Source organism: Hipposideros armiger, unplaced genomic scaffold (assembly GCF_001890085.2).
Source record: "Hipposideros armiger isolate ML-2016 unplaced genomic scaffold, ASM189008v1 scaffold_44, whole genome shotgun sequence".
Taxonomy (NCBI): Eukaryota; Metazoa; Chordata; class Mammalia; order Chiroptera; family Hipposideridae; genus Hipposideros; species Hipposideros armiger.
This window is the reverse complement of record NW_017731394.1, coordinates 2,504,836-2,526,948: the sequence shown is the minus strand read 5'-3', so window position 1 is coordinate 2,526,948 and position 22,113 is coordinate 2,504,836. Positions and strand designations below refer to the sequence as shown.

At 45.9% G+C, this 22,113-nt stretch overlaps 1 protein-coding gene across 1 annotated transcript in view; it reads left to right on the top strand.

The window, feature by feature from the left end:
- Window positions 1-6,674: 6,674 nt before the first annotated feature.
- ABTB2 (ankyrin repeat and BTB domain containing 2) overlaps window positions 6,675-22,113 on the top strand; it is a 193,106-nt gene continuing 177,667 nt past the window's right edge. The window contains exon 1 of the mRNA XM_019639570.1: window positions 6,675-7,971. Coding sequence (XP_019495115.1) covers window positions 7,089-7,971 — 883 coding nt within the window. The 5' untranslated portion in view covers window positions 6,675-7,088. The remainder of the gene's footprint in view (window positions 7,972-22,113) is intronic.

The following is a 22,113-nucleotide window of genomic DNA, read 5'->3' as shown; positions in this document are numbered from 1 at the left end:
GGTGTCTGTTAAGCATAAGGAAAAATTCTGGAAGGCCAACTGTTAAGGGGCATGAGCCTGATGGAATAAGCAAAGAACTTTTATTTCCTACTTTGTATACTTTGTTAAGTGTGGGTTTATGGTTGTTACATACTTTTATTTTATTTTTCCAAATACAAATTGTGAACAAAGAACAACATGTAAACCCTAAAAATAAAGTTGCTATCCTAGAGTCCCAATGTAAGCTTTAAAAGCATCAATTTTTTAACTTTGGGGATAGTGATTTAAAAACTAACGAAAAAAACATACACAGGAAAAATAATTGTTAGAGAGTTACACCCTTCAATGTCCACCCCTTAATAAAAGTTTGACTGCCCCTGAATAAAGTTTGTGGCCTACTGGCTTCAATTCAGAAATTAAGAAAATAGATTAACAGTAATTGTTCATACTGTTTTCCACATAAGAGGGGAAACTAATACCTAATTAAATGTATACTGTACCCCATAATCAAAAGCAGATCTCACATTTGCAAGTGTCTTCTTGGTATTAAAGGCTATATTTGTGATCCTATGGCTTATTTTCTTAATGTGAAGCTAGCAGGACTAAAGTTAAGGATGGTCGCATTAGGACTGCCCCAAACACCTGAGTCAGACAGCCCAACAAACAAACACTTAAATGGACATCACTCAATGTTATGATGTCTGAGATTTTCTTTTTAAAATTCTGGAAATGGACAGTGTAAACAAGGTTGGCCATAAATTGATAATTATTACAGCTGAATAAAGGGTACATGGGGGTTCGTTGTAAATGTCTATTTTTGTATATGTTTGGAATTTTCAGTAATAAAAAAGGTTTTTTTTAAGTGTATAACTAGAAGTTATATATATATATATATGGTTATTCATCAGGTGTTTGATCCTGGTTTGCTGACCAAATTGAGCCAAGAAAACTTTCTGTGCCCCAGTGTTCATCTGTGTTACAGGGGTCACCCATAATACCCACTAACCTCTTCAATTCCAAGTGGATTTCTTACTTTGTTTTGGAGTGGTTTTTTTCTAAAAGCTAAAATTGGGTTCAATTTTTAATCCTTTGGTGGTAAATTAAGACATATTCCCACCATAGTTGTAGCCTTAATTGCCTTCAGATTAATTCAGTATTGAAAGACTGACCAAAGAGACCACTGTCTGAGCTCTGAGAATGATTGTCCATCTGCAAATCAGCCACCCATGTGCTTGGGGCTGTCTACAATCGTTCCTAGTATTGAGCATCCTTGCTTAAGGGTAGACGAAAACGTCTTTATATTTTGGAAGGAATTTATCAATGGGAATAGCTATTTGGTCCCAGATGTATCTACTTGGGAGATTTAAAAATTTTCTCAAAATCCAGCTCATGAGTAAAGAATTAGACTTTTTATGTGCAAGGTTTTAGCAAAATGAACAAGAGCGCCACCTGCTAGGAGTACCGGAACTTCCTGCCCTGGCAAATTGAAGAGCAAGAATCCTGGACTGTGTGTATTTGAATCACCTGACACCTGCTGGTTAAAAATTAAGATTGCGAGGCTCTAGTCCTATGAAATTAGGATCTTTGCAGGTGGGGCTGGAGCATTTGTATTTTTAAACCAGTCCTAAGGCACTTTGAGGTTTACCAGGCAAATATGTACCTTAGTCCCCAAGCTCGCCTGAAAAGGATTATCTAGGAATGCTTGTTTAAAATACTTTTACCTGGACCACACCCCAGGTTTATTGAACCAGGACCTCCAAAAAAGGGGCTGGTACTTTAGATTTGTAATAAGAATGCTAGATGAGTCTTAAAAGATGAACACTTGGTGAATATTGCAGAGTTGAATGTCATACTGAAGTCTAGAAATTCTCTATACTAGAAGAGCACAATTGCAGTTACTTGATAATTGGTATATACTAGATTATCCAGATGTAGAGATTTGGCAATAATCCCCAGGTTTTCTATCCTGTTGTTTTAATTCATCTCTGTTGTTCGAAGTTTCAGTCCATCACTTAAAATCCTTGTCCTTAACCCACAGACCCCTGATGGCTTCATCTCTAATACCAGCTAATAAATCTGGGATGCCATCTTTCTCTCTCTCTTTCTCTCTCCCCTCCCCCCTAACCTACATCCTCTCTCTTCCCCATTTACTTGCAGCAAGTTGAGTTGACATCACCCCCAGCTCCAGGACTGAGCACGTGACTAAAGCCTAATCAACTACTTCATTCTATTCCACTGGCATTGTGATGGCTTTAGGGATAGGAACATGACCTAATCACAGCCAATGGGATATAGTGACAGTTTTGCTGGGAAAGCTGAGAAAAAGAGGCCAAACCTTATTCTGTTGAACTTGGAACTTTAAGTGGGTGCCCCATGTTCTTTTGGCAGTCATCTTGCCCCAGGTGAAGGGGTGGGGGGAAGCCAACACAGAGAAAAGCAGAACACAGTGATGGAGAGAAACAAAGTCCTGATGACATATTTGATGCCTAAATTAACCTGTGCTGAAGTTATGATTAAATGAGACAATAAGTTCCATTTTTTGGCTTATATTATTGTTGCTATCAAAAGAGCCTGAATTGATATATCCAAAGATGCATGTTTTAAGATATTTGTATTCTAAAATAGTCCTACCAACTCCCCGACTCATTTTTTGAGGGTAGCATATAAATAAATTAAAGGGGGGAGAGCATTATGATCATTTTAATAGAGGTTAAAAAAATAAGACTTGATAAAATTCAATATCCATTGATGATTTTTTTAAAAAGAACTAAACTAGGAATGAAAGGGACCTTCCTTAATAATCAACTGGGTGAATCATTGAAATCTTTTCCATGGAGATTGGAAAAAACACAAACCGGGCTTTTATCACAACCTCTTCTTAACCATTGCAGGGTATACTGGAGGCCCTAGATAATGAAACAAAGCAAGAAAAAGAAATACAAGATACAGCAATTGGAAAGGAAAAAAATGTCATCTGTAGATTATATAATAATGTCATAAAAAATCCAAAACAATCTGCCTATACATCCTTAGGGTAGTAAGAGATTTTAGCAAGGATGCTAGGATACAAAATTAATAAAGAAAAATAGCATTTCTATACCCCAAACAAACAATTAGAAAAGTGACAATATACACAATAGCATCCATAATATTAAGTACCTAGAAATGAATTACTTTTAAAAGGTATAAGACCTCTACAGGGAAAATTATGAAACTGTATTGAGGTAAAGTAAAGAAGAGCTGATTTAAATGGAAGATATACCATATTCATTAACTGAAAGACTCAACAGAGTTTGTCCTATAATCTCACTTCTAAAAATCTATTATGCAGAAATAATTGCACGGGCAGGAAAAGATTTATGTACGAATGAAAGACAATGAGAGAGAGAGAGAGAGAGAGAAATAGAGAGAATGAAAGAAAGGAAGGAAGGAAGAAAAAGAAAATAGCTCCTTGATAAAGGGCTAGCTGAAGAAATCATGATATACCATACAATGGANTAAGAAAGTTCTGTCTGTGGAGCTGATGGGTCCTGAAAAAACACACTGTTCCCCAATAAAATTTAAAAGAAAAAAAAAAAGCAAATGGATTTAAAAAAAAGAAAGTTCTGTCTGTACTTAAATAATTGAGCTAACTAACCCCTTCACTTTCAAGATAAATTATAGGGTATTTTGTCACCTAATCCCCAGATTGTTTTTTATTTTTGTAAGAAGCAATACAACCAAATATGAGACCTTGCCCTAGATAATGTTTATAAACTTTACTTCAAGTTTCCTCTGTTATATAATTTTTGCATGGGCAATCCCAGATCTGTCTTTTTTTTTTTTTATTGCTCACTCCACTGGGAATTCTCCCAATATTTGCTATGGTTTCATCATGTTCCTTTTAACTTGTTCAGCTAGGTGACAGTTGTTTTTCTTCAAAGATTATGTTTGGGCCAGGCCTGAATTGGGATGACAGTTTCTTTTCTTATATAACTTGTATTGCTAAAATTAAACACATTACTACCAGATTGCCTTAATTAAACACACCCATGTAAATACAAGAAGGCATGTCCTTTCTTGATCCAAAGTTTTATACTTCACCCACGTGACAACTTCCCAAAAGATTAACTGAAATCAATCAGTTGGTTCATTTCTAAGGTGACTCGGTGTATCTTGTTCTCTATCACTCTTCCTCTTCTTTCTCTTCCATCACACAAAACACAAACACAGGCACACTCTGGGTTTACTTTTTACCTCAAGTGAACGATAAACAACTTTGGGGAATATGTATAAGACAAAAAACCTACAATCTTAATCATCTTTCATCATTTTCCTCCCCCTTTACTAGATTTTTTCATAAGGATTTTTTTCCTTTTTTAATGGAGAAAATTACAAAACAGTTATTTTAGTATGGGCCTCTCAAAGATAAGGACATATAATATAAATAACCTCACTACTGTTACCACATCAAAAAAGCAACAGTGATTTCATAATAGCAAATATCCAGGCAGTGTTCCCTATTTCCAATTGTTTCATAAAGTTAAATGTTTATTGATTTAAAAAAATCAAATGCCAAATAAATTCCACGTGTTGTGATTGGTTGATATTCTTTTAAGTCTATTTTAGTGTATAGGTTTCCTCTTCATCTCTTTTTTTCTTGTAATTTATTAATGAAACACAGTTGTTTGTACAGTAGCGTTTCCAAAAGCTGAGTTTTTCTGAACAAATCCTGTGATGCAGTTTAGCACATGCAGGATTCTGAAATTTGGCTGTTGGTATGTTTGATTATCTTTACACTTTAAGTCATCAAGTACATAACTTGAATATATTAAGATAAATCACTTCTGTCCTTTTCCTGGAAGAAATATTCCAGGTAGTTTCCCAGGTAGCCTTCCCAACCAGTAAGTTTCCTACTGTAAATTTCTAGTTAAGTAATTTTTGTTACTTTTTAAGGGAGCGCACAACAAAAAGAAAATAATAATAATAATAATAATAAAAACACCTGGGGAATTTATTTTCTCTAAATGTCCATTAGAGGGCGACTTTTGCCTTAATATTATATTTCCCCTAATAAGTTTTAAATTGCATCAAGTTTGTTTTCCCATCTTTGACAAGTTGAACCTCGTTACCTGCTTTTACTTCTTATCTCAATTCTATAAGATACAGTCACATATGTGTCCTCTGTTAATTTGGTCTCTGTGAATTTTTGTCTTTCGTATTACTGTACTTCCATCCTTGACTCGGTTCCCCGCCCTAATCACCAGGGGGCGATATTGCATAAATAAAGACCCGCAGAAAGGAAAAAAGCCAAACTGCCAAAGAATAAGGAGTTTCACAGGGAAAGGGCCATTAATTTAAGAAGGAAGGAGACAAACCAGACATTTCTAATTCATATCCAACTCACGGCCCAAGGTCAGAACTGTGTAAGATTCAGTACAAAGAAGCCATTCAGGAGCGCGGAGGCTGACTTGGGGGAAACGCGTGCACAATCTCCTTGATTTTGCGGAGGGGGCATATGCACGTTCGTGCACGTGTGTGTGACTAGTTACAGGACAGCAGCAGGACTGAGCCGACTGAGCGTGGATCTGCTAGAGGGAACAGCTCTCTGACTGACCGCCTCTGGACACACGCTCTGAGACAGGTTTAAAATCACGCCGTTTGGAGGTCAGTCCTGCTTTTACCCTGGAGGAAACCAGGTCCTGAGGGGACATATGGCTTGCCCATGGGCGCACCGTTAGGTAGGTGGTGCATTCAGCCAAGTGTTCCGAGCCCAGGCAAGTGCTAGGGACATTTCTTACCGTCGCATTCTTCCTGTAATACCCAGGCCAGTGCTAGGGACATTTCTTACCGTCGCATTCTTCCTGTAATAACCCTACACACACACACTCGGACAAAAAGGATCCACCTGACAGCAAACAGCATAGTACAGATGTAACAGGGAAGTCACGGATTCTTGAGAATCTCATCAGTTAGGATCCTCTCCCAAAGTAAATACTCAGAAAACTGCGGAATTTCAAGTTGGGGTGGGGGTGGGGGTGGCAAGCCTCCTGGAGCCCGTCCATTTTGGTTAAGAAATTCTGTTCTGATTGGAGCCTAGATGACAACATAAAGAACCAGACAGATTTGGGAGGAGAAGCAAGCAGGGGCACCCACCTTCCTCCAAACACAACTGGAGTTTCATGTTGGAAAACGGGAGGGGCTTGGCGGAAAGTCTAGGAGAGAGGTGGAACGCCTAGGTTGGCCCTCTTCCCCGGGACCCACAACTCCAAACGCCGGCTCTAATGTTCCGCTGTAGAGGATTTGAAAGGGAGCTGCGAACGCCCGAAGCCTGGATGGCGGGAAAGTGGCAGCGCGCGGTGGCTTTTCCTTTAAAATTTCCCTTAAATCATCAGCTACCGAGCCTAACATTACGACCCCTCCTTTCCCTGTCTCTTCTCCCACCTCCCGCGCGCTCACTCGCTCTTTTTCTCTCTTCCCCCTCCTCCACCATCATCCCAGCCGCTGCACCCGACTCTCGGCCTCCAGCCCCGCCTCTGCCGCCAAGAGGTTTCACTCGCCGTGGAGCGAAATCTACATAGTGGCCGCCCCTCTAAGAGATCATTGGTGCAGCCCCTGCCCATCGCGGCCGAGGATTGGTGGGCCGCCCCAGGTTATTTGCATGACCGCGGCTGCGGGGTACCCAGCTGTGCAGGCGGCGGACGCGGCGCAGAAGTTTGCTCAGCGCTTTCTCCCGGGTTGGTCCCGGACTCGCTCAGCTCTCGGAGCCGCCTCCTTCTTTTGCCGCCGCCCTGTTCTCTTGGGATTCCTTGTCTGAGGTGGACAGACGCCCTGCTTGCGGGAAGTTGCGGTGGACAAGGGGGAGTGCGGAGGAGGAGCGGCTGGGAGCCATTCCAGTGACAGCGTTGCGTCGGGACGCGGGGCGCGTGGGGCTCAGGCCGCAGCGAATCTCGCCCACCTTCCCGCTGCCGCCGGGCTGGCGGGCAGGCGATGCGGCCGCCAAGCCCCGCGGCTTCGATAGGAAGGAGGGCGCCTGGGAGAGCCTAGAGTTTGTTTCTGCCCACTTGGGTAAGGGAGCATGGAGTTGTGAGCGCACCTCCCTCGGCGAGGCCGCCCGCTGCAGGCTCCCCATGGCCGGGACGTACAGCTCCACTCTGAAGACGCTGGAGGACTTGACCTTGGACTCCGGGTATGGGGCCGGGGACTCGTGCCGCTCGCTCAGCCTCTCGTCCTCCAAGTCCAACTCGCAGGCGCTCAACTCTTCGGCGCAGCAGCACCGCGGGGCGGCCTGGTGGTGCTACTCCGGCTCCATGAACAGCCGCCACAACAGCTGGGACACGGTGAACACGGTGCTACCCGAGGACCCCGAAGTGGCCGACCTCTTCTCGCGCTGCCCGCGCCTCCCCGAGCTGGAGGAGTTCCCCTGGACCGAGGGAGACGTGGCCCGGGTGCTTCGCAAAGGCTCCGGAGGCCGGCGGCTGCCCCTCTTCTCCGCGGAGGCAGTGAGGCGCCTGGCGGGGCTCCTCCGAAGGGCGCTCATCCGCGTGGCTCGCGAGGCGCAGCGCCTGAGCGTGCTACACGCCAAGTGCACCCGCTTCGAGGTGCAGAGCGCCGTGCGCCTGGTGCACAGCTGGGCGCTGGCGGAGAGCTGCGCGCTGGCTGCAGTCAAGGCGCTGTCCCTGTACAGTATGAGCGCCGGCGACGGGCTGCGCAGGGGCAAGTCGGCGCGCTGCGGCCTCACCTTCTCCGTGGGTCGCTTTTTCCGCTGGATGGTGGACACCCGCATCTCTGTGCGCATCCACGAGTACGCGGCCATCTCTCTCACCGCCTGCATGGAGAACCTGGTGGAGGAGGTCCGGGCCAGGGTGCTGGCCAGTCAGAGCCCCGACGGCGGAGGGGCGGGAGGCGGGGAGGTGTCAGCCGAGGCCCTGGAGATGGTCATCAACAACGACGCGGAGCTGTGGGGCGTCCTACAGCCCTATGAGCATCTCATTTGCGGCAAGAACGCCAATGGTAAGCGCGCCGGCCCCCTCCCATAAACAAGGTGGAGAGAAATCCCGCCTTGGCCTACCCAGGGGGTGACTTGTCTAGGACCAAGGTGGTGGGTGTGCCCGGACCTGAGAGAAAGTTTTTGGTCTGTGGATGGAGGAGTTCGTTAAATGTTTCTTGCCCGAGATTGTTTTTCTGGTGACAGACTTTTGGAGGGTAAAGTCGTGGTTGATCTCCAGCCTGTTCGGCGTGGCATTGTCACTGTCTGGGGCAGTGACATTGATTGAGCCTCTTGACCAAGCCATTCCTGAACCTCTCTTGAAGTGAAGCTTACTGCCCTGCGCTGTTTGTCTTCCTTGACTGGATCTATAGTTGGCGTCTTCCCCGACAGCTGGGCACATGGTGGCTCTGCTCGCTGGGTCTCCCCACCCTAGTAGCAGCAGCCAGAAGGTCCAAACTCGTAAGACCTGCGCCTTGGATAAGTGGGATGGGAGGAAGGGAGCAGAGAGCCCAGGACTGGCGCTGCCTCCTTGGGCTTTGCTTGGTTAAAGGACGCTCTTCAGGCCCAACTAAGTGAGCAATTGATTAAAACTCTGTGTTGTATTAAATGCATGGGCTTTCCTGATAGAAATGATGACCCAGTAAACCACATTATGGGGAAGAGGTGTGGGGGGATGGGCAACTGCAGGGTGTCAAGTCTGGGAAGGAAACCATTGGGTTGTTTCTCTGAAGCATGACATAGCTTCAGTGCAAAGGGTGGAAGGAAAGCACTTGACCTCCCTGGAAAGGTTTGGGTGTGACATACGTTCAACAGCAGACTGCCTACCAGACTCCAATTTCAGGAGTCAGCAAACCATAAAATATTTGCAATGGTATTATGGCTAGACATCCTTGCAGTCTGATTGGAAGGCCATTTGGGGGCAGCTTTCAGTGACAAATAAGCAGTCAGTGGAAGAGACCAGGTGGGCATTGGAAAATCATAAAAGGCATCAAATTTAAACATTAACATAATCACAAATAGTTAAAACTTAAAATTAGCACTTAACAATGTCAGTCACTCTTCTTAGCACTATATATGTTAATTCAAGTAATCTTAGCAGCTCTGTTAGGTAGGTACCTATGGTATTATCCCCATTATACAGATGGGGGAAACCAAGGTACCCAGCAGTTAAGTAATTTGCCCAAGTTTACACAGATACTAAGTGACAAAGCTGGAGATTGAACCCAGGCAGGCTCCAGAGTTCAAGCGTTTAGCCACTGAAGAAGAGACAGCAGCTTTGTTTTTGTTAGCCCCAGTTCCAAGGAGAGCAGTAGACTTCTTAGGCCTCATTTTGAAGACAGTTTATATGTACAAGCATAGCTGACTTTGACTTTCATTGGTTTTGTTTTTAATTCTGGCACTGCCAACGGAGATGCCTGGAATGGAAGAGCATTTGCCTTTTAATTTGCCTCCTCTTAGGTCAGAGTTGAGGTTAGTCCAGAATCTCTTTTGATGATGTCACGGCTGATAATTGTGCTTTACCCTCAAGGTTTGTGACATCAACACCGGGAACCAGAGCTCCAGGAGAGGAAGTGGAGGGAGGGCAGGGGGGTTTCCATCCAGTTGTCATAGCCCAGGGGAAGAGTTCTGAACTTTTGGCTGAGGGAAGGCCCAGACCCAAATCAAAGAAGTAAAGACTCCCAGGAGAAAGACTGAGGCCCTAACCCTATAAACCAAATGAGAATAAAGGTGGACCCATAGGTGCCAATCAAACAAAAGAAAACAAACCATGCCCTTCACGCAAAGCTGATGCCCTGCAGGTTGAGGAACTTCTCAGTTTTCTAACTGCAAATTGAAGCTAGTAAGAGCAGCTAGCTGCCTCTCCTGGGTCCCTTGAAAAGACAGAATGTCCAGAAATTGCGAGAACACTGGTATCTTCCACTAAAGGGCTTATCCCAAAGGGTTATTTCTCATGTAGGGTCATCACTCCTTGGGTGGGTATTGGAAGATCACAGAAAGTGTCAAATTTTCTTCACAGGATAATTTTTTGACCCCATGATTTGACCTCTTCCCTACCCCATCCCCCACCCCAAGCAATCCTCCTTAAGCCACTGTAGTCAAGACAGCAGGATTCTATGTGACAGCCAGCCAAGATCCCTGGATGTTCAGAGCAAGCATCTCCCTCTGTGCATTTCCTGGTCTCCAGGGAACTCCCTTGCAGGCAAGGTGAACATTCACTTCCACTTAGTAACATGGATGCTCATTTTTTATACATGAAAACCTGGGGGGTGGGGGCCTCCGTAAACAATAACTGGGCTGATTTATTAAGTTTCTAAAGACAAAGTGAAATGAATGTTTAGTAGCGGACCAATGAATTACTTATGCCTGAAAGCTGACTTCAGAGGGAAGCATAAACTGCTTAGGAAAGAAATGGAGCAATCCAACCCTTCGTTATACTAAAATAAGCCCAAGGCCAGCAAGGTTTGCCGTTTACGCAGCTAAGCGGGCAACGGCTGCACATGGGAGGGAGAATGCTGTTTCACATTCTTGTCCTGCTGGTCTTCCCTTTAAATTATATATTTATTGTTGTTATGCCTGCTAATTATATAGCATGGGCAGATGCATTTGACTCAGCTATGTAGGGCTCCTAAACTTTTAATATCTTCCAACCAGGAATTTAAGGGCCCTGATCCATCTATTCCTGTCCATTACTCAGAGTGCTGGGCAAATGTGGTTTTGTTCAGTCCAAGATAGATGATAAAAGTTCTGTAGTGTTTATAAAACTATATTTTATATATCGCTTGCTCATTATGTATCAAATTATATATCGCTTGCTCATTTGGTATCAATGTCCCTGTTCCCAGGGCAATGTCATTAAGTGATGATAACTTCGTGGTTTTCTGATGGGCGGTAGGGAAACCACTTTAGTAGAGTAGTATTTATAAACACGGGGCTGGCAGAAAATAGAAACTTCTTCCATTTCCTCCATCCCCCACTCCCCACCCCCAGTATGTGAGTTTGAAGCTGGGCACTTCTTCTGGGTTTTCTTGACCATTTTTCTTACTAAGCTTTCATGAGTGTCCATGGCATTTGAGAAAATCCTCTTCAATTCTGAGACTCTAGGTTAAGTGATAGGTTTTGGATCAGAATATCCTTACTCCAGAACAGTAACCAGGATGTGCACGAGGGTAGTTCTGTCATAGTGGTCAACAACACGGACTTTGGCATGACAGTGATGGTTTGAAGTGCTCACCTCTGCTGTTTATATAAGTGACCTGGGGAAAACTTCTTAACCATTCTAAGCTTCAATTTTGTTATCTGTAAAATGGGGGATAATAACAGCACCTAACTCATAAGGCTGGTATGAGGATTAGGTGAGATCAGAGATTTAAAGATCTTAGAACATAGTAAATGCTCAATAAATAGTAGCAATTCACTCAACACACATGTATTGAGCCCTGACCCTGTTCACCACTGTTAAATGTGCTGCGGATTAAGTGGAGAAGCGGGAGGCAGGATCCTCCTCTCATGAAGCTTACAGACAAGTGGAGGAGACAAGAAAAAGTAAACAAATAGGGATTTACTCTTAGCAGTAAGTGTTATTTTAAAAAGACAAGGTAATGGGATAGTGTGACTGGGGCCAATTTAACACCAACCAAAGAAGACCTCTCTGAAGTTTCATCAGCAATAGGCAATATATCAAAACTACTGCTATCTAAGGACCTCTAGGCAAAAAAAAAAAAAAAAAAAAAAAGGATTTTTCTGAATTATTCAGTTATCCCAGGCAAGTCCTAACAAATATTGCAGCCGAGAAATAAAAGGGCTGCATCTGCAGCAGGGATGAACACCCTTCTAGTTGTAGGACTCATTTAGCCAGGAGATTATAGGATGGCTTGCCACTGAGATAATCAACTCAAGGACCACGGGTTAATTGAGCTGCTAGTTGCTGTTTAATCAGTTTCCACACTTGGGTAATCTGAGGCAGGAGGGCAGCTTCCCATTTCAGACTTTTTTTGAAGCAAGGGAGCTGGTAAAACTGAAACAAAGCAAGCTTTGGAAATTGAAAACTTTTTTTTTTTTCCCTTGAATGCCGGAGAAATGCAACCCAGCCTAAGTAGTTAGAGGAACAAGGTGGAGTTGTTCTGACTCCTCCACCCTGGACTGGAAAAGCCACCTCTCCTTGGTGTCTCCCCTGCGCCCAGAGCGTATCCTGGAATCATTTCCTGCTTGTGCCTGTCTCTCGCATCAAACAGCCAGCTCACAGGCACGTGTTTTCCCCTGTACCTCACACCGTGTCTGGCACAGTGTGGGTGCTCCATAAATGTCTGTCAGGCAAATGATTGATCCCCTTGTACAGAATGTTTAATTCCAGAAATTTAATTTGAAACCCCTTAACACCTTGGAAGAACCTTGCCCCTTTTCTAGTAGGGAATTTCAAATTCTCGATGAATAAGGCAGTGTTTGTGGGGGTACCCAAACCATAGGGACATCATTCAGCCTTTTGATACCCTAATTTCTCGTGGAGTTCCCTAGGCTAGCTGTGATGAGTAAATGTAAATGGGAGGGATTTCAGGTTGGGGTGGGCTTCCTTCAGTGTGAGGTACCCAAAGTGGGGGTTTCACAGCAGAAATCCAACACAAGCAAGTGACAGATCCAAGGGGGATTGAGTTGAAAGACAGAGGCAGTCAGCTCCCCTAAGAACAGTGGTACCAGTCCCCCCTTGCCCGCAGAGCTGCCCAGAGGGCAGTCTCTGTTGATGGCTACTGCTCGGAAGAGGTTGCATCTTGTCCCACCCCAGTGGCCTCCATCCTAAGACTGGAACTAAGACATGTTGGGATGCATAAACAACATGCAAGGGTCTGAAACAAGCCAGAGACACTTCGCTACTAATCCCGGGCTTGGTCCTTATCCCACCTCACCTTCAGTACCTGTCTTTTGCCAGATAGCAGTGTGCGGATACATTGGCCTCTGTTTCCATACCTTGCAGCATAATAATGGGCCTGATCTTTGTGCAGCACCTTAAACTTTTCCTCATCTGTTCCTTCGTGGGGTCCCCATAAAAACCCAGTGAAGGGGATGCCCTTTCACAGAACGGTCTCCAGGAGCCCAGAATTCCCAGCTTGGTAATGGCCGGGTCAGAACCAAACCCCAGACCTGTGCTTTTCCTGTGAAGAATCACAGAAACAAAGGTAATTAGGAGCAGGTCAGCATTTGACCCTCTTCCAATGGCGGCAAGAGTCAAACGCATAACAACAGCATCACTTAATAGAGATCTTGTTTGTTCATGGCTGGCTGTGTCCCGGCACTTTAAATCCATCAGGCCAGTGAAGACCAGGCATTGCGGCCCAAGCATGGAACTTCCTCCAAAGGATGCCATGTTACTGTTTAAATGCTGCTTGTTGGCTGTCCCCGAGTGAGCCCTGTAGGTGCCATTGATTTTCAGGAGCCATTATTGCTGCTTCTGAGGGGGCAGGGAGCTCTGCTGCCCAGGGAGGGCCTTACAAGTGTCAGCTGCTGGGTAATCTATAAGCTCAGCTGAATGGAAAAGCTGCAGACTCCACTGGGATATCCTTCTAACGGAGAGGCGAGTCAGCCCTGGGAAGGTCGACACACAAGAGGAAAACACCAAAGGGAGCCTGTGTTTAATCCAGTGGTCTCCGGAGCTCAGCTCACTTGCTGTGGAGTTGGCAGAAAAAGCCTTCATGGAGGGGACTTGGATTTCCTCAGAGCCCACTACAGGTGTCAAGCCACTGGTGAAATCTCAATGCTAGGAGCACAGGGAGAGGAGTCAGCTTAGCAAGCACTGAAATGCTTCAGTTTCGAAGTCTGAGTTGGGTCCCAGGTTGCTTTGCCTCCTACCAGGGCCTCAAGCAAGTTGCTTCAAGTCTCTGTTTCTCTACCGGAAAACAAGGGGCCAGGGCGGTTGTGCCCCCTGGATACTCAGTGCTCCCAGGGTGTCAGAGCTGCTGCTGAGTTTAGGATTAAGAGCTAACGCTCAGCGTAATTCCTGGCTCCCTCACTTGTGAGCTGTGTGACCCCGGGCAGGTGGTTTCACTTCTGTGCCAGAGTTCCTTCCTCTATAAAAGGATTTTTCAACTTCGTCACTACTGACATTTTGGATTGAATCATTTTTGTTGTGGGCCTATCCTGTGCGGTGTAGGATGCTTAGGAGTCGCATTCTCCCCTCCATCTGCTGCCAGTCATGACAATCAAAAATGTCTCCAGACATTGTCACATGTCCCCTGGGGCTGGGAGGGCAAAATCACCCCTGGTTGAAAAACAGTGCTCTATAGTAGGACTGAAACCCACCAACTCATAGAATTGTTTTGAGGATTTAATAAGAGTCTCTGTAAGGGACTTTGCACTGTGCCTGGCACATAAAATATTCTAATTATTGCTATAGTGTTGCAAATTTTGTGTTGGATGCATTGGGAATGTTCACTGTTGCCAAAGTGGGAGTCTGTAGTGCAGGGGAGGATCGTGACCCAAATCCCAGGGTGACAAGTATTAGTCACAAGGCTTTCCTTGGTGACTGATAGATAGAAGGAAATTACAAAACCTGGAAAAAGCACCCTGGCACCCTGCTCAGTTATGGCTTGATTGCCCCTCAGATGAAGCAGCCTGGCAGTGGACAGTGAGATCAGATCCCTCCCTCTGAGCTCATGTGCGCCCCCACCAGGATGACAGCGGCAGTGTGTACTCTAAGATCCAGGCCCTGGGGAGCAGTTGGGCCGTGGATATTGGACCCGCTGGTTGCAGCTGCCAAGCCCAGAGCCACAGGACAGCAGGTGTTTTGTGCTTTGCTGGCCTGTTGCATAAACACACTTTGTGGTCATCTTGCTTGTTTTAAAAAAAGGTCGAAATGGTTTTGCAACTTTGGTGGTGTGTTTGGTCCTGCATGTGGCATTGGGAGGAGAAAGCTTAAGAAACACAGCCCAAGTGAGCCTGAGAAATGCCACGCTGGCCACATTAATCAACTACTTCCCAAGCACCAGCTGCATACCAGGCGATGCAGACAGGCTGGAGGAGACAAGAACTGATCTCGCCTGTTCTAGTAGGGGGAGCAAAGCACGTGGATGGATGCTTACAGAGGAGTCTGTGGTTACTGCATTCAAATGACAAGGCCAGTGCTGATAACCTCAACTTCCTGTGTGTCACTGCCCCTCCTGGGTGCTTTTCATCCCAACACCCTCTGCGTGGTAGATACAATGTCCGCCCCAGAGATGGGGATGTTGAAGCTCTTGGTGACTGGAGAGCTCAGAGAGGAGAAATGTGTCTCGGCTGGGTGGGTGGGAGGGAGTCAGGGCTGCTTTGGGGAAGATGTGAGCAGTGGGATTTGGGCAGGTGACAGGGAAGTGGAGGTGGTGTGGAGAGCACGGAAGCTCCCAGACAGAGCAAAACGTGTGAGCAAAAACCTGGAAACCAAAGTGTGTGTTTTGGAAAACAGCAAGTAACCCCGTTGGGCTGGAAGGTTCAGATGCATAACAAGGAGGAGCAGGGCAGATAAGACAGTATAAAAAGGAAAATTTTCCCACATCTTTTATCCAGATGCGACAAAGCCTGCCAGAGTACAGAGAGAGTTTTCCAAAACTTATTTGTATAATTCAGAAATTGAGTGCGTCTGCTGCCTCGCTCATCTTAACCACAGTCCCAGACTTCCCATCACCCCTCTTGTTGATTGAAAACTTGACCTCAAAAATGTCCCAGTCCGCTGTCCTAGCAATACGAGTAATGAAAGAAGACTGTAACGGAGCAAACTTGGGTTGAGAGGGCATGAAGAACACGGCTTCGATCAACTTTGCTTCTTCTGTTGAATTTGGCTTCTGACTCGGCATTTCTTCCATGGCCCAGAACGTAGCATTTTAGACCAATGCTAATCCCAGTACAGAATGAAGCTCGGGGTTGACAGACTCATTAAATGAGGCCATTGGAGTTACTCTTGCCAAGGCAGGATTCTCAAACATGGAGGTGGAGAGGGACATAAAACGGGATGTGATAAGAGGGTCCCAGAACTTTCTCTGGTTATCAGTCTGACTTGGTATGTTCAGTTACCAGTTTAGAGTTTATCATTTTGGAAAAGAACAGCTCAGTTCTCAGAGGTTTAGTCACTTTTCTGATTCTTGGTGAAGGTGTTTGCAGAATATTGATTTCAGTCATGCTCAGTTTAAATTGGACCACAAAGTGTCTACACAGGCCTTTCAGTGCATGAAAATCACCCCTAAAATAGAGGCCAAGCTTTTGTTGAAAACCTAAGATTTTTAAGTCTGTATCTTTTAACATATAAAAATCAGCATATGCTGTGAGGAGAGCTCTTAATAAACACAGGCTGAGGCTTGTGTACCAAGCGAGTATGTGTGCACAAGCGTCTAGGACAATTCAGTTCAGAGAGCAAAGGATTTGGATCCAGAAAAGTCTGGGTCGGAGCTTGGTTCCTCCATGACCTGGCGAGAATCACTCCATCTTCTTGGCTCCCTGCGACTTTATCTGTGGTGTGAAGAGGTTGGACTAGATTCTCCAAGGGCCCTTCTGTCTCTGATAATGTTTCTAGACCCCACATGGACACTGTGAAATCATTTTCCTCAAGTCGAGCCCTATAATTAGTATCCTTGGGAAAAAAACACCCCAGATGGAGCTGGATTTACTCTCTGAAGACCTGACTGGGTCGTAGGTCTAAACATCACCCTTTTTGTATTGGGATTAACTGTGATTACTGTACTTAGAGTTTTTCCCTCTCTCCCCCACCCAACCCCCGCCCCTTTCCTGAGAAGGATGATTCTGTCTACTTTTGGCTGACCTAACACCTCAGCGCTCCACAGCTGTGTCCAGGCCCTGGCAGGCCTACACTGGGGTGAGATTGGCTCCGAGGTGACTTCATACTGCCGGTGTTTGAAGCCCGCCTACCCAGACTTGGGTATTTATAGCAGGGGAGCAGCTTAAAAAAAAAAAAAATTTAAATATGCTACACCCTTCTTTATACTATGTGGGACAGAGACAGGCATTGTGAGGAATTTAGAAGGCAGGGCTGTATAATCCAGCAGGATATTTTTAAATGCTGTTTGTTGCAGTTGGCAGGGCCGGTTTTTCAAAGAGGAGGGAAAGTGAGAGTCAGGGAAGGTGACAGGCTGCCAGGAATTCTGAGGGCTGAGACGTGGAGCTCTGAGGTGGAGGGGCGCTGAACCCCAGCTGACTCCACAAGGTTTGAGCAGGGCTGGGTAAGTGGGGTGGCTTGTCATCCCTCTTCCCCACAGCTCACCCACTCTACGAATCCCCCAGTTGAAAATTAATAAAATGTTTTGGAGAAGTCAGACTATACGGCCAAAACCAGAGTTGCTCCTATGAAAACCAGGCTGCTTGAAACTCATCTCAGCAGCTGGGTAAATCAAGTTGCACGTGGGGACACAATTTGGAAGGAAGTTGCTTGCAGCTGTTCTTCTGGACATACTCCTCCTAGGATGAGCCAGGAAGGCCAGAACTATGCTGGAACCCTATTCAGTAGCAGGTGAGAGGGCCTTCGGGGTAGATAGAGCTGCCCTGAAGAGGCATCAGAGTCACCCCCACCGGTCTGGCGGATGCTTGTCAAGTATCATAGCGTGCTTTCTAATGTTGGTCTTTGAGGAGACAGACGGTGGTTACGGCAGGAGGTTGTAGGGATTAGGGACAGGGGAAAGGCCAAGAGTTGAGTTTGGGGTACATCCACTTGTCCATTTAGCAAATGTTTATTGAGGACTTGCTGTGCACCGGGCACTCCTCCGGGTCTTGGTGATAGAACAAGTGAATAAAAGAGACCTGAAGGAAAGGAGGGTGCAGGCCGATGGATCACGAGGGAGAGTGAGGCGTGTTGGAGGAGTCACCGTGAGGCCAGCCAGGCTGGGGAAGGCAGAGCCAGGCAGACGGAACAGCCAGTGCCTGGTGGGTTCCAGGAGACCAGTGTGGTGAGCATGGGGGTGCGGGGAGTGTAGTAGGACATGCGATTGGAGAGGGAATGGAGGGGTGGTTAGTCAGGTGGGGCCCCAGAGGCCATTGTGTAGTACCTGGCTTTTAACTCTGTGTGTGCTGGGGGTCATTGGAGGGACTTCAGCACAGACGTGACATGATCTGATTTGCATTGTAATAAGGTCACCCTCTCTGCTGTGTTGGAAATGGACTGTAGCATCAGGGTGACCACTCAGAAGGCTTTGCAATGAACAGCTGGAATGTGTGAGGAATGAGAGGAATGAGTATGACACCAAAGAGTACGGTCTGAGAAACACCAAGAAGGAATGGCCATCGACCGAAACGGGAACAGCCAGGATTGAGTCAAATTGCTGAGTGTGGTGTTGGTTGCTTGTCTCAAACTTAATATATAGAGAAATCAAATAGGAGGTCGGCCTCGAGATCTCCTCGCCTGGGAGGACAGGCCTCCTTGAACATGCTTAATCGTATGATGGATTGAAACATTGCTGTCCTTTGTCCTACCCAAGGGTAGTAGGCACAGTCCAGCAGCTCTGGCTAGAGCCTCGGGCAGTGGAGATTTAATTTTCAGTCTGATAATTCTTTGGTCGATGGCCTTAAGAGCCCCTGAATTTCGCTTTCTAACTTCTTCACAGGCAGCCAGCAGCCTTTAATGAAGATCATCAAATCTATGGCTTCCTGTCATTAGCGTGAGATCTGTTTAATTAGGTCTGGTTGTTCTGCGGATCGCTGGGATTTTGTGCATATGTCCTTCCGTTCTGAGAAAGTGAGACTCCATTTCAGGCAGCGTTGGATTCCTGGAGGTCAAGGCTGGGTCAAAAATTTAGCCAGAAAGAGACCCTTCTTGGGTGCTTGGAGGAGTCTCAGAAAGGCGTTGGGAGTATCCACGTGCCTGTTGATGGCCTGACCTTGGCTCCTCATTAGGGGCATGGTCACACAGGGTGGCTAAGATGATATGTGAAAGAGTCACCACTGCCTGATTGCCAGCTGGTTACTGGGTCTCTGAACCTTGGTTTTCTTCTTCTGTTCAATGGGTATATATCATGGTTCCTATCTCATAGAGTTGTCTCAGTAACTCTTAACCCTGGATTCACATTAGAATCACCTAGAAAGCTTTAAAAAAAAGCAAAAAAAAAAAAAAAAGCCTGTGTGTCTGTGTGTCTGTCTTAAGGCTCCATCTTCAGAAATTCTGATAAAAATGGCCTGGAGTGGGGCCCAGGCCATGTGGGTAGAGCTCTTGGGAGAGCCTGGTGCTGTGAGCACTCAGACATTAGCTATTGCTAGTGGTAAAAGAATCATTGTTCTGGAGTGCTTATTTCTGCCCCACCCAGGAGGGTGACTTTCCTTCACTTCATAGCTATGCTGCTTTGGCTCATTCATCTGGAGAAATCACGGAAGAACACCCAGGAGAAGCTTCAATTGCTAGGTTTGCATGGAAAGGGCAAAGAAAGACCTAGAATGACAGTGGCACCATATAATTTATTTATTCCACTGGTAAATACGGTGGGTACTACTAATTCCATCTTTCAGAGGAGGAAACGGAAGCACAGAGTGGTTAAGTAACTTGCTCAAGGTCACACAGCTAATAAGAGGTAGAGACTGTAATCAAACCCAGGCAGCCTTCTTCTAGATTCTCTACTCTCCAACCACACTGTGTTCTCTGCCCAGCCAGAGAAACCAAGAAATCTGAATTCTCAGTTTTGATCCCTAGCACATACCTACCATGGGGCTTTACAAAGTACTAGGCCATATGCCAATGCTTCACATGTATGATATCATATAATTTTTTTTTGTTTTAAAGATTTTATTGGGGAATTGGGGGGGGGAACAGCATTGGGAAATCGGGGAAGGGGAACAGATAAGTTGCTGTCCTTTTGTTCTTCAGTCTAGTTGTGAAGGACGTCGCTTCATTGGCCCATGTTGATATTGTGATCATTGCGCTCTTCCCGGGTGAGGCAGATCAGTCGCCAGCTCACAGCAGTTCATGCCAGCTGCTGGCCTTTCATGCTGGCTGCCAGCCACTCACGGTAGCTCACGGCAGCCCACTGCAGTCCCACTGCAGCTTATGCTGTCGTCAGCGACTCACAGCAGCCCAGCTCCAGGTCGAGCTGTTGTTCACCATCTTAGCTGTAGAGGGCTCAGCGTCACTGGCCCATGTGGGACCTGAACCAGGGCCCTGCTGCTCAGACAGAGCTCGCACTCCCAAGCCAACTCTTAACCAACGAGCCACTCAGCCGGCCCTATCATGTAGTTCTTATAATTGCCCAATGAGGTATATACTTTTCTTACTCCCATTTTTTTTAAAACTTTATTGGGGAACACTGTGATTTTTCAGGACCCATCAGCGCCAAGTCAAGTTGTTGTCCTTCAATCTTAGCTGTGGAGGGCGCAGCTCAGCTCCAAGTCCAGTTGCCGTTTTCAATCTAGTTGGGGGGGGGGCACAGCCCACCATCCCATGTGGGAGTCGAACCAGCAACCTCGTTGTTAAGAGCTCACATTCTAACCACTGAGCCATCCCGCTGCCCCTTACTCACATTTTATAGCTGACGAAACTGAGGCGCAGAGACGTCAAGGTGGCACCGCTAGCAAATCACATAGCTCGATTCAAGTCAAGGTCCGTTGGGCCCCAAAGTCCTCATTCACCCTGCTGCCTCCCCTGCTTCTGTCCTCCAGAGTGACCGGGGTGGGGATGAAGCGTAGACAGTGACTTCCTGAGCAGAGAAATGAATGGGCTGGTCGGAGAAGGCCAGAGGAACTGAAGCAAGTCCAAGCATCCCTCATTGCGTCTGAACAACCAAGCCATTTAGGTGCCTTAAAATAGTAACGTCGCTCAGTGGGGTGCCCAACCTGATAGGCCTGAGGGCTGTGCTGTAGGTATCTGTTTCTCTGGTGTTTAAAGACATCCTGCGAAGCTTCTCTTCTGTTGGTGTGAATGAAATAACCTCGGAGAGATTGTGTGTGTTGGTTGCTTAAAATAGTTGGAGAGGAAGAATGTTTGGAAGCTGTTAGCTCCTTGAGTCTATTTCCTCCTGATTTATGACACCTCCGAGAGCACTGGGCCTCTTCATGTTTACCCTTCTGGCTTTTCCTTTCCACCATATTTTAGCCCTTATGTCATCCTAAGCCAAAGGAGGTTGTCACCAGAAAAAGTGACAGCCTTTGCTAAGTAATTGGGCGCTCTCTACCCATTTAATTTTGACTTTTAAAAGGAAAAAAACAATGAGGTGAGGCCACTTGTTTTGGAATGGGCCATTTTTCTCTTCCAGCTGCAAAGATTCCAAGATCATAGCAATGATGTTTGCTCTGAGGTGAGAAGAGTTTACTATTTTATTCATTCACACTAAAGCCAGCTCTGGGAAATATGAGTTTTCTTACATCCTTCATCGTGTGGTGCCCAGGAGACGGGGCATGCTGTGCGTGAGGGGAGCTGCTTTGTTCAAAACTGCAGCCACAGGCCATGTGAGACTATTTAAATTTAGTAAAATTCAGTAAGGTTAAAAAAACCATTTCCTCAGTCACACAAGTCACATTTCTAGTGCTCACTCGCCACATGAGGCTGGTGGCTGCCATACTGAACAATGCGGATACAGAGCATCTCCATCATCACAGATAGTTCTGTCGGACACACGGCTATTAGAATAGGTCAGCAGGCGGTCACTTAGGGCCAGCTTTCTGGGTTTTCACAGGTCTCAAAATTTTAACCATTCTCCAGCCTCTCTAAAGCCTTCTGTTTGCAGAAACAAGATTCATGGAAGTGGAGGTTAAGGCCATTGATTCTTGTGGCTCTAACCTCTGGACCCTTGACACCAGGTCAGGATTTATGATTTCCAAGCTGCGTGGCCTGGGGCAAGTCACTTAGCCTCTCTGAAGTTGTTTTCTTGTCAGTGAAATGGCAATATAAAAATACCTCCTAGGGATTTTTCTTGAGGATTAAACAAAACTATGAAATATGTATAAAACACTTAGCAGAATGCTTGCAACATTGTACGACTTACATGTGTTACAAAGTTTTCCATGCATTTTCTAGTTGGAGCCATACAATATCCTCCAGAGGCAGACATTGTTGCTATCTTCAAGATGATGAAACAGGCTTTAGGGAGTGCTGTTGCTACTGTTACTGCAATGGAATCGTACTTGAACTTGAATTCTGCATTTTTTCTCCACTGCGCTTCTTGCCTCCTGAGCTGTTGATTGATCCCTTTAACATAAGTCAGAGGATGTTTGTTTCTTTGAAC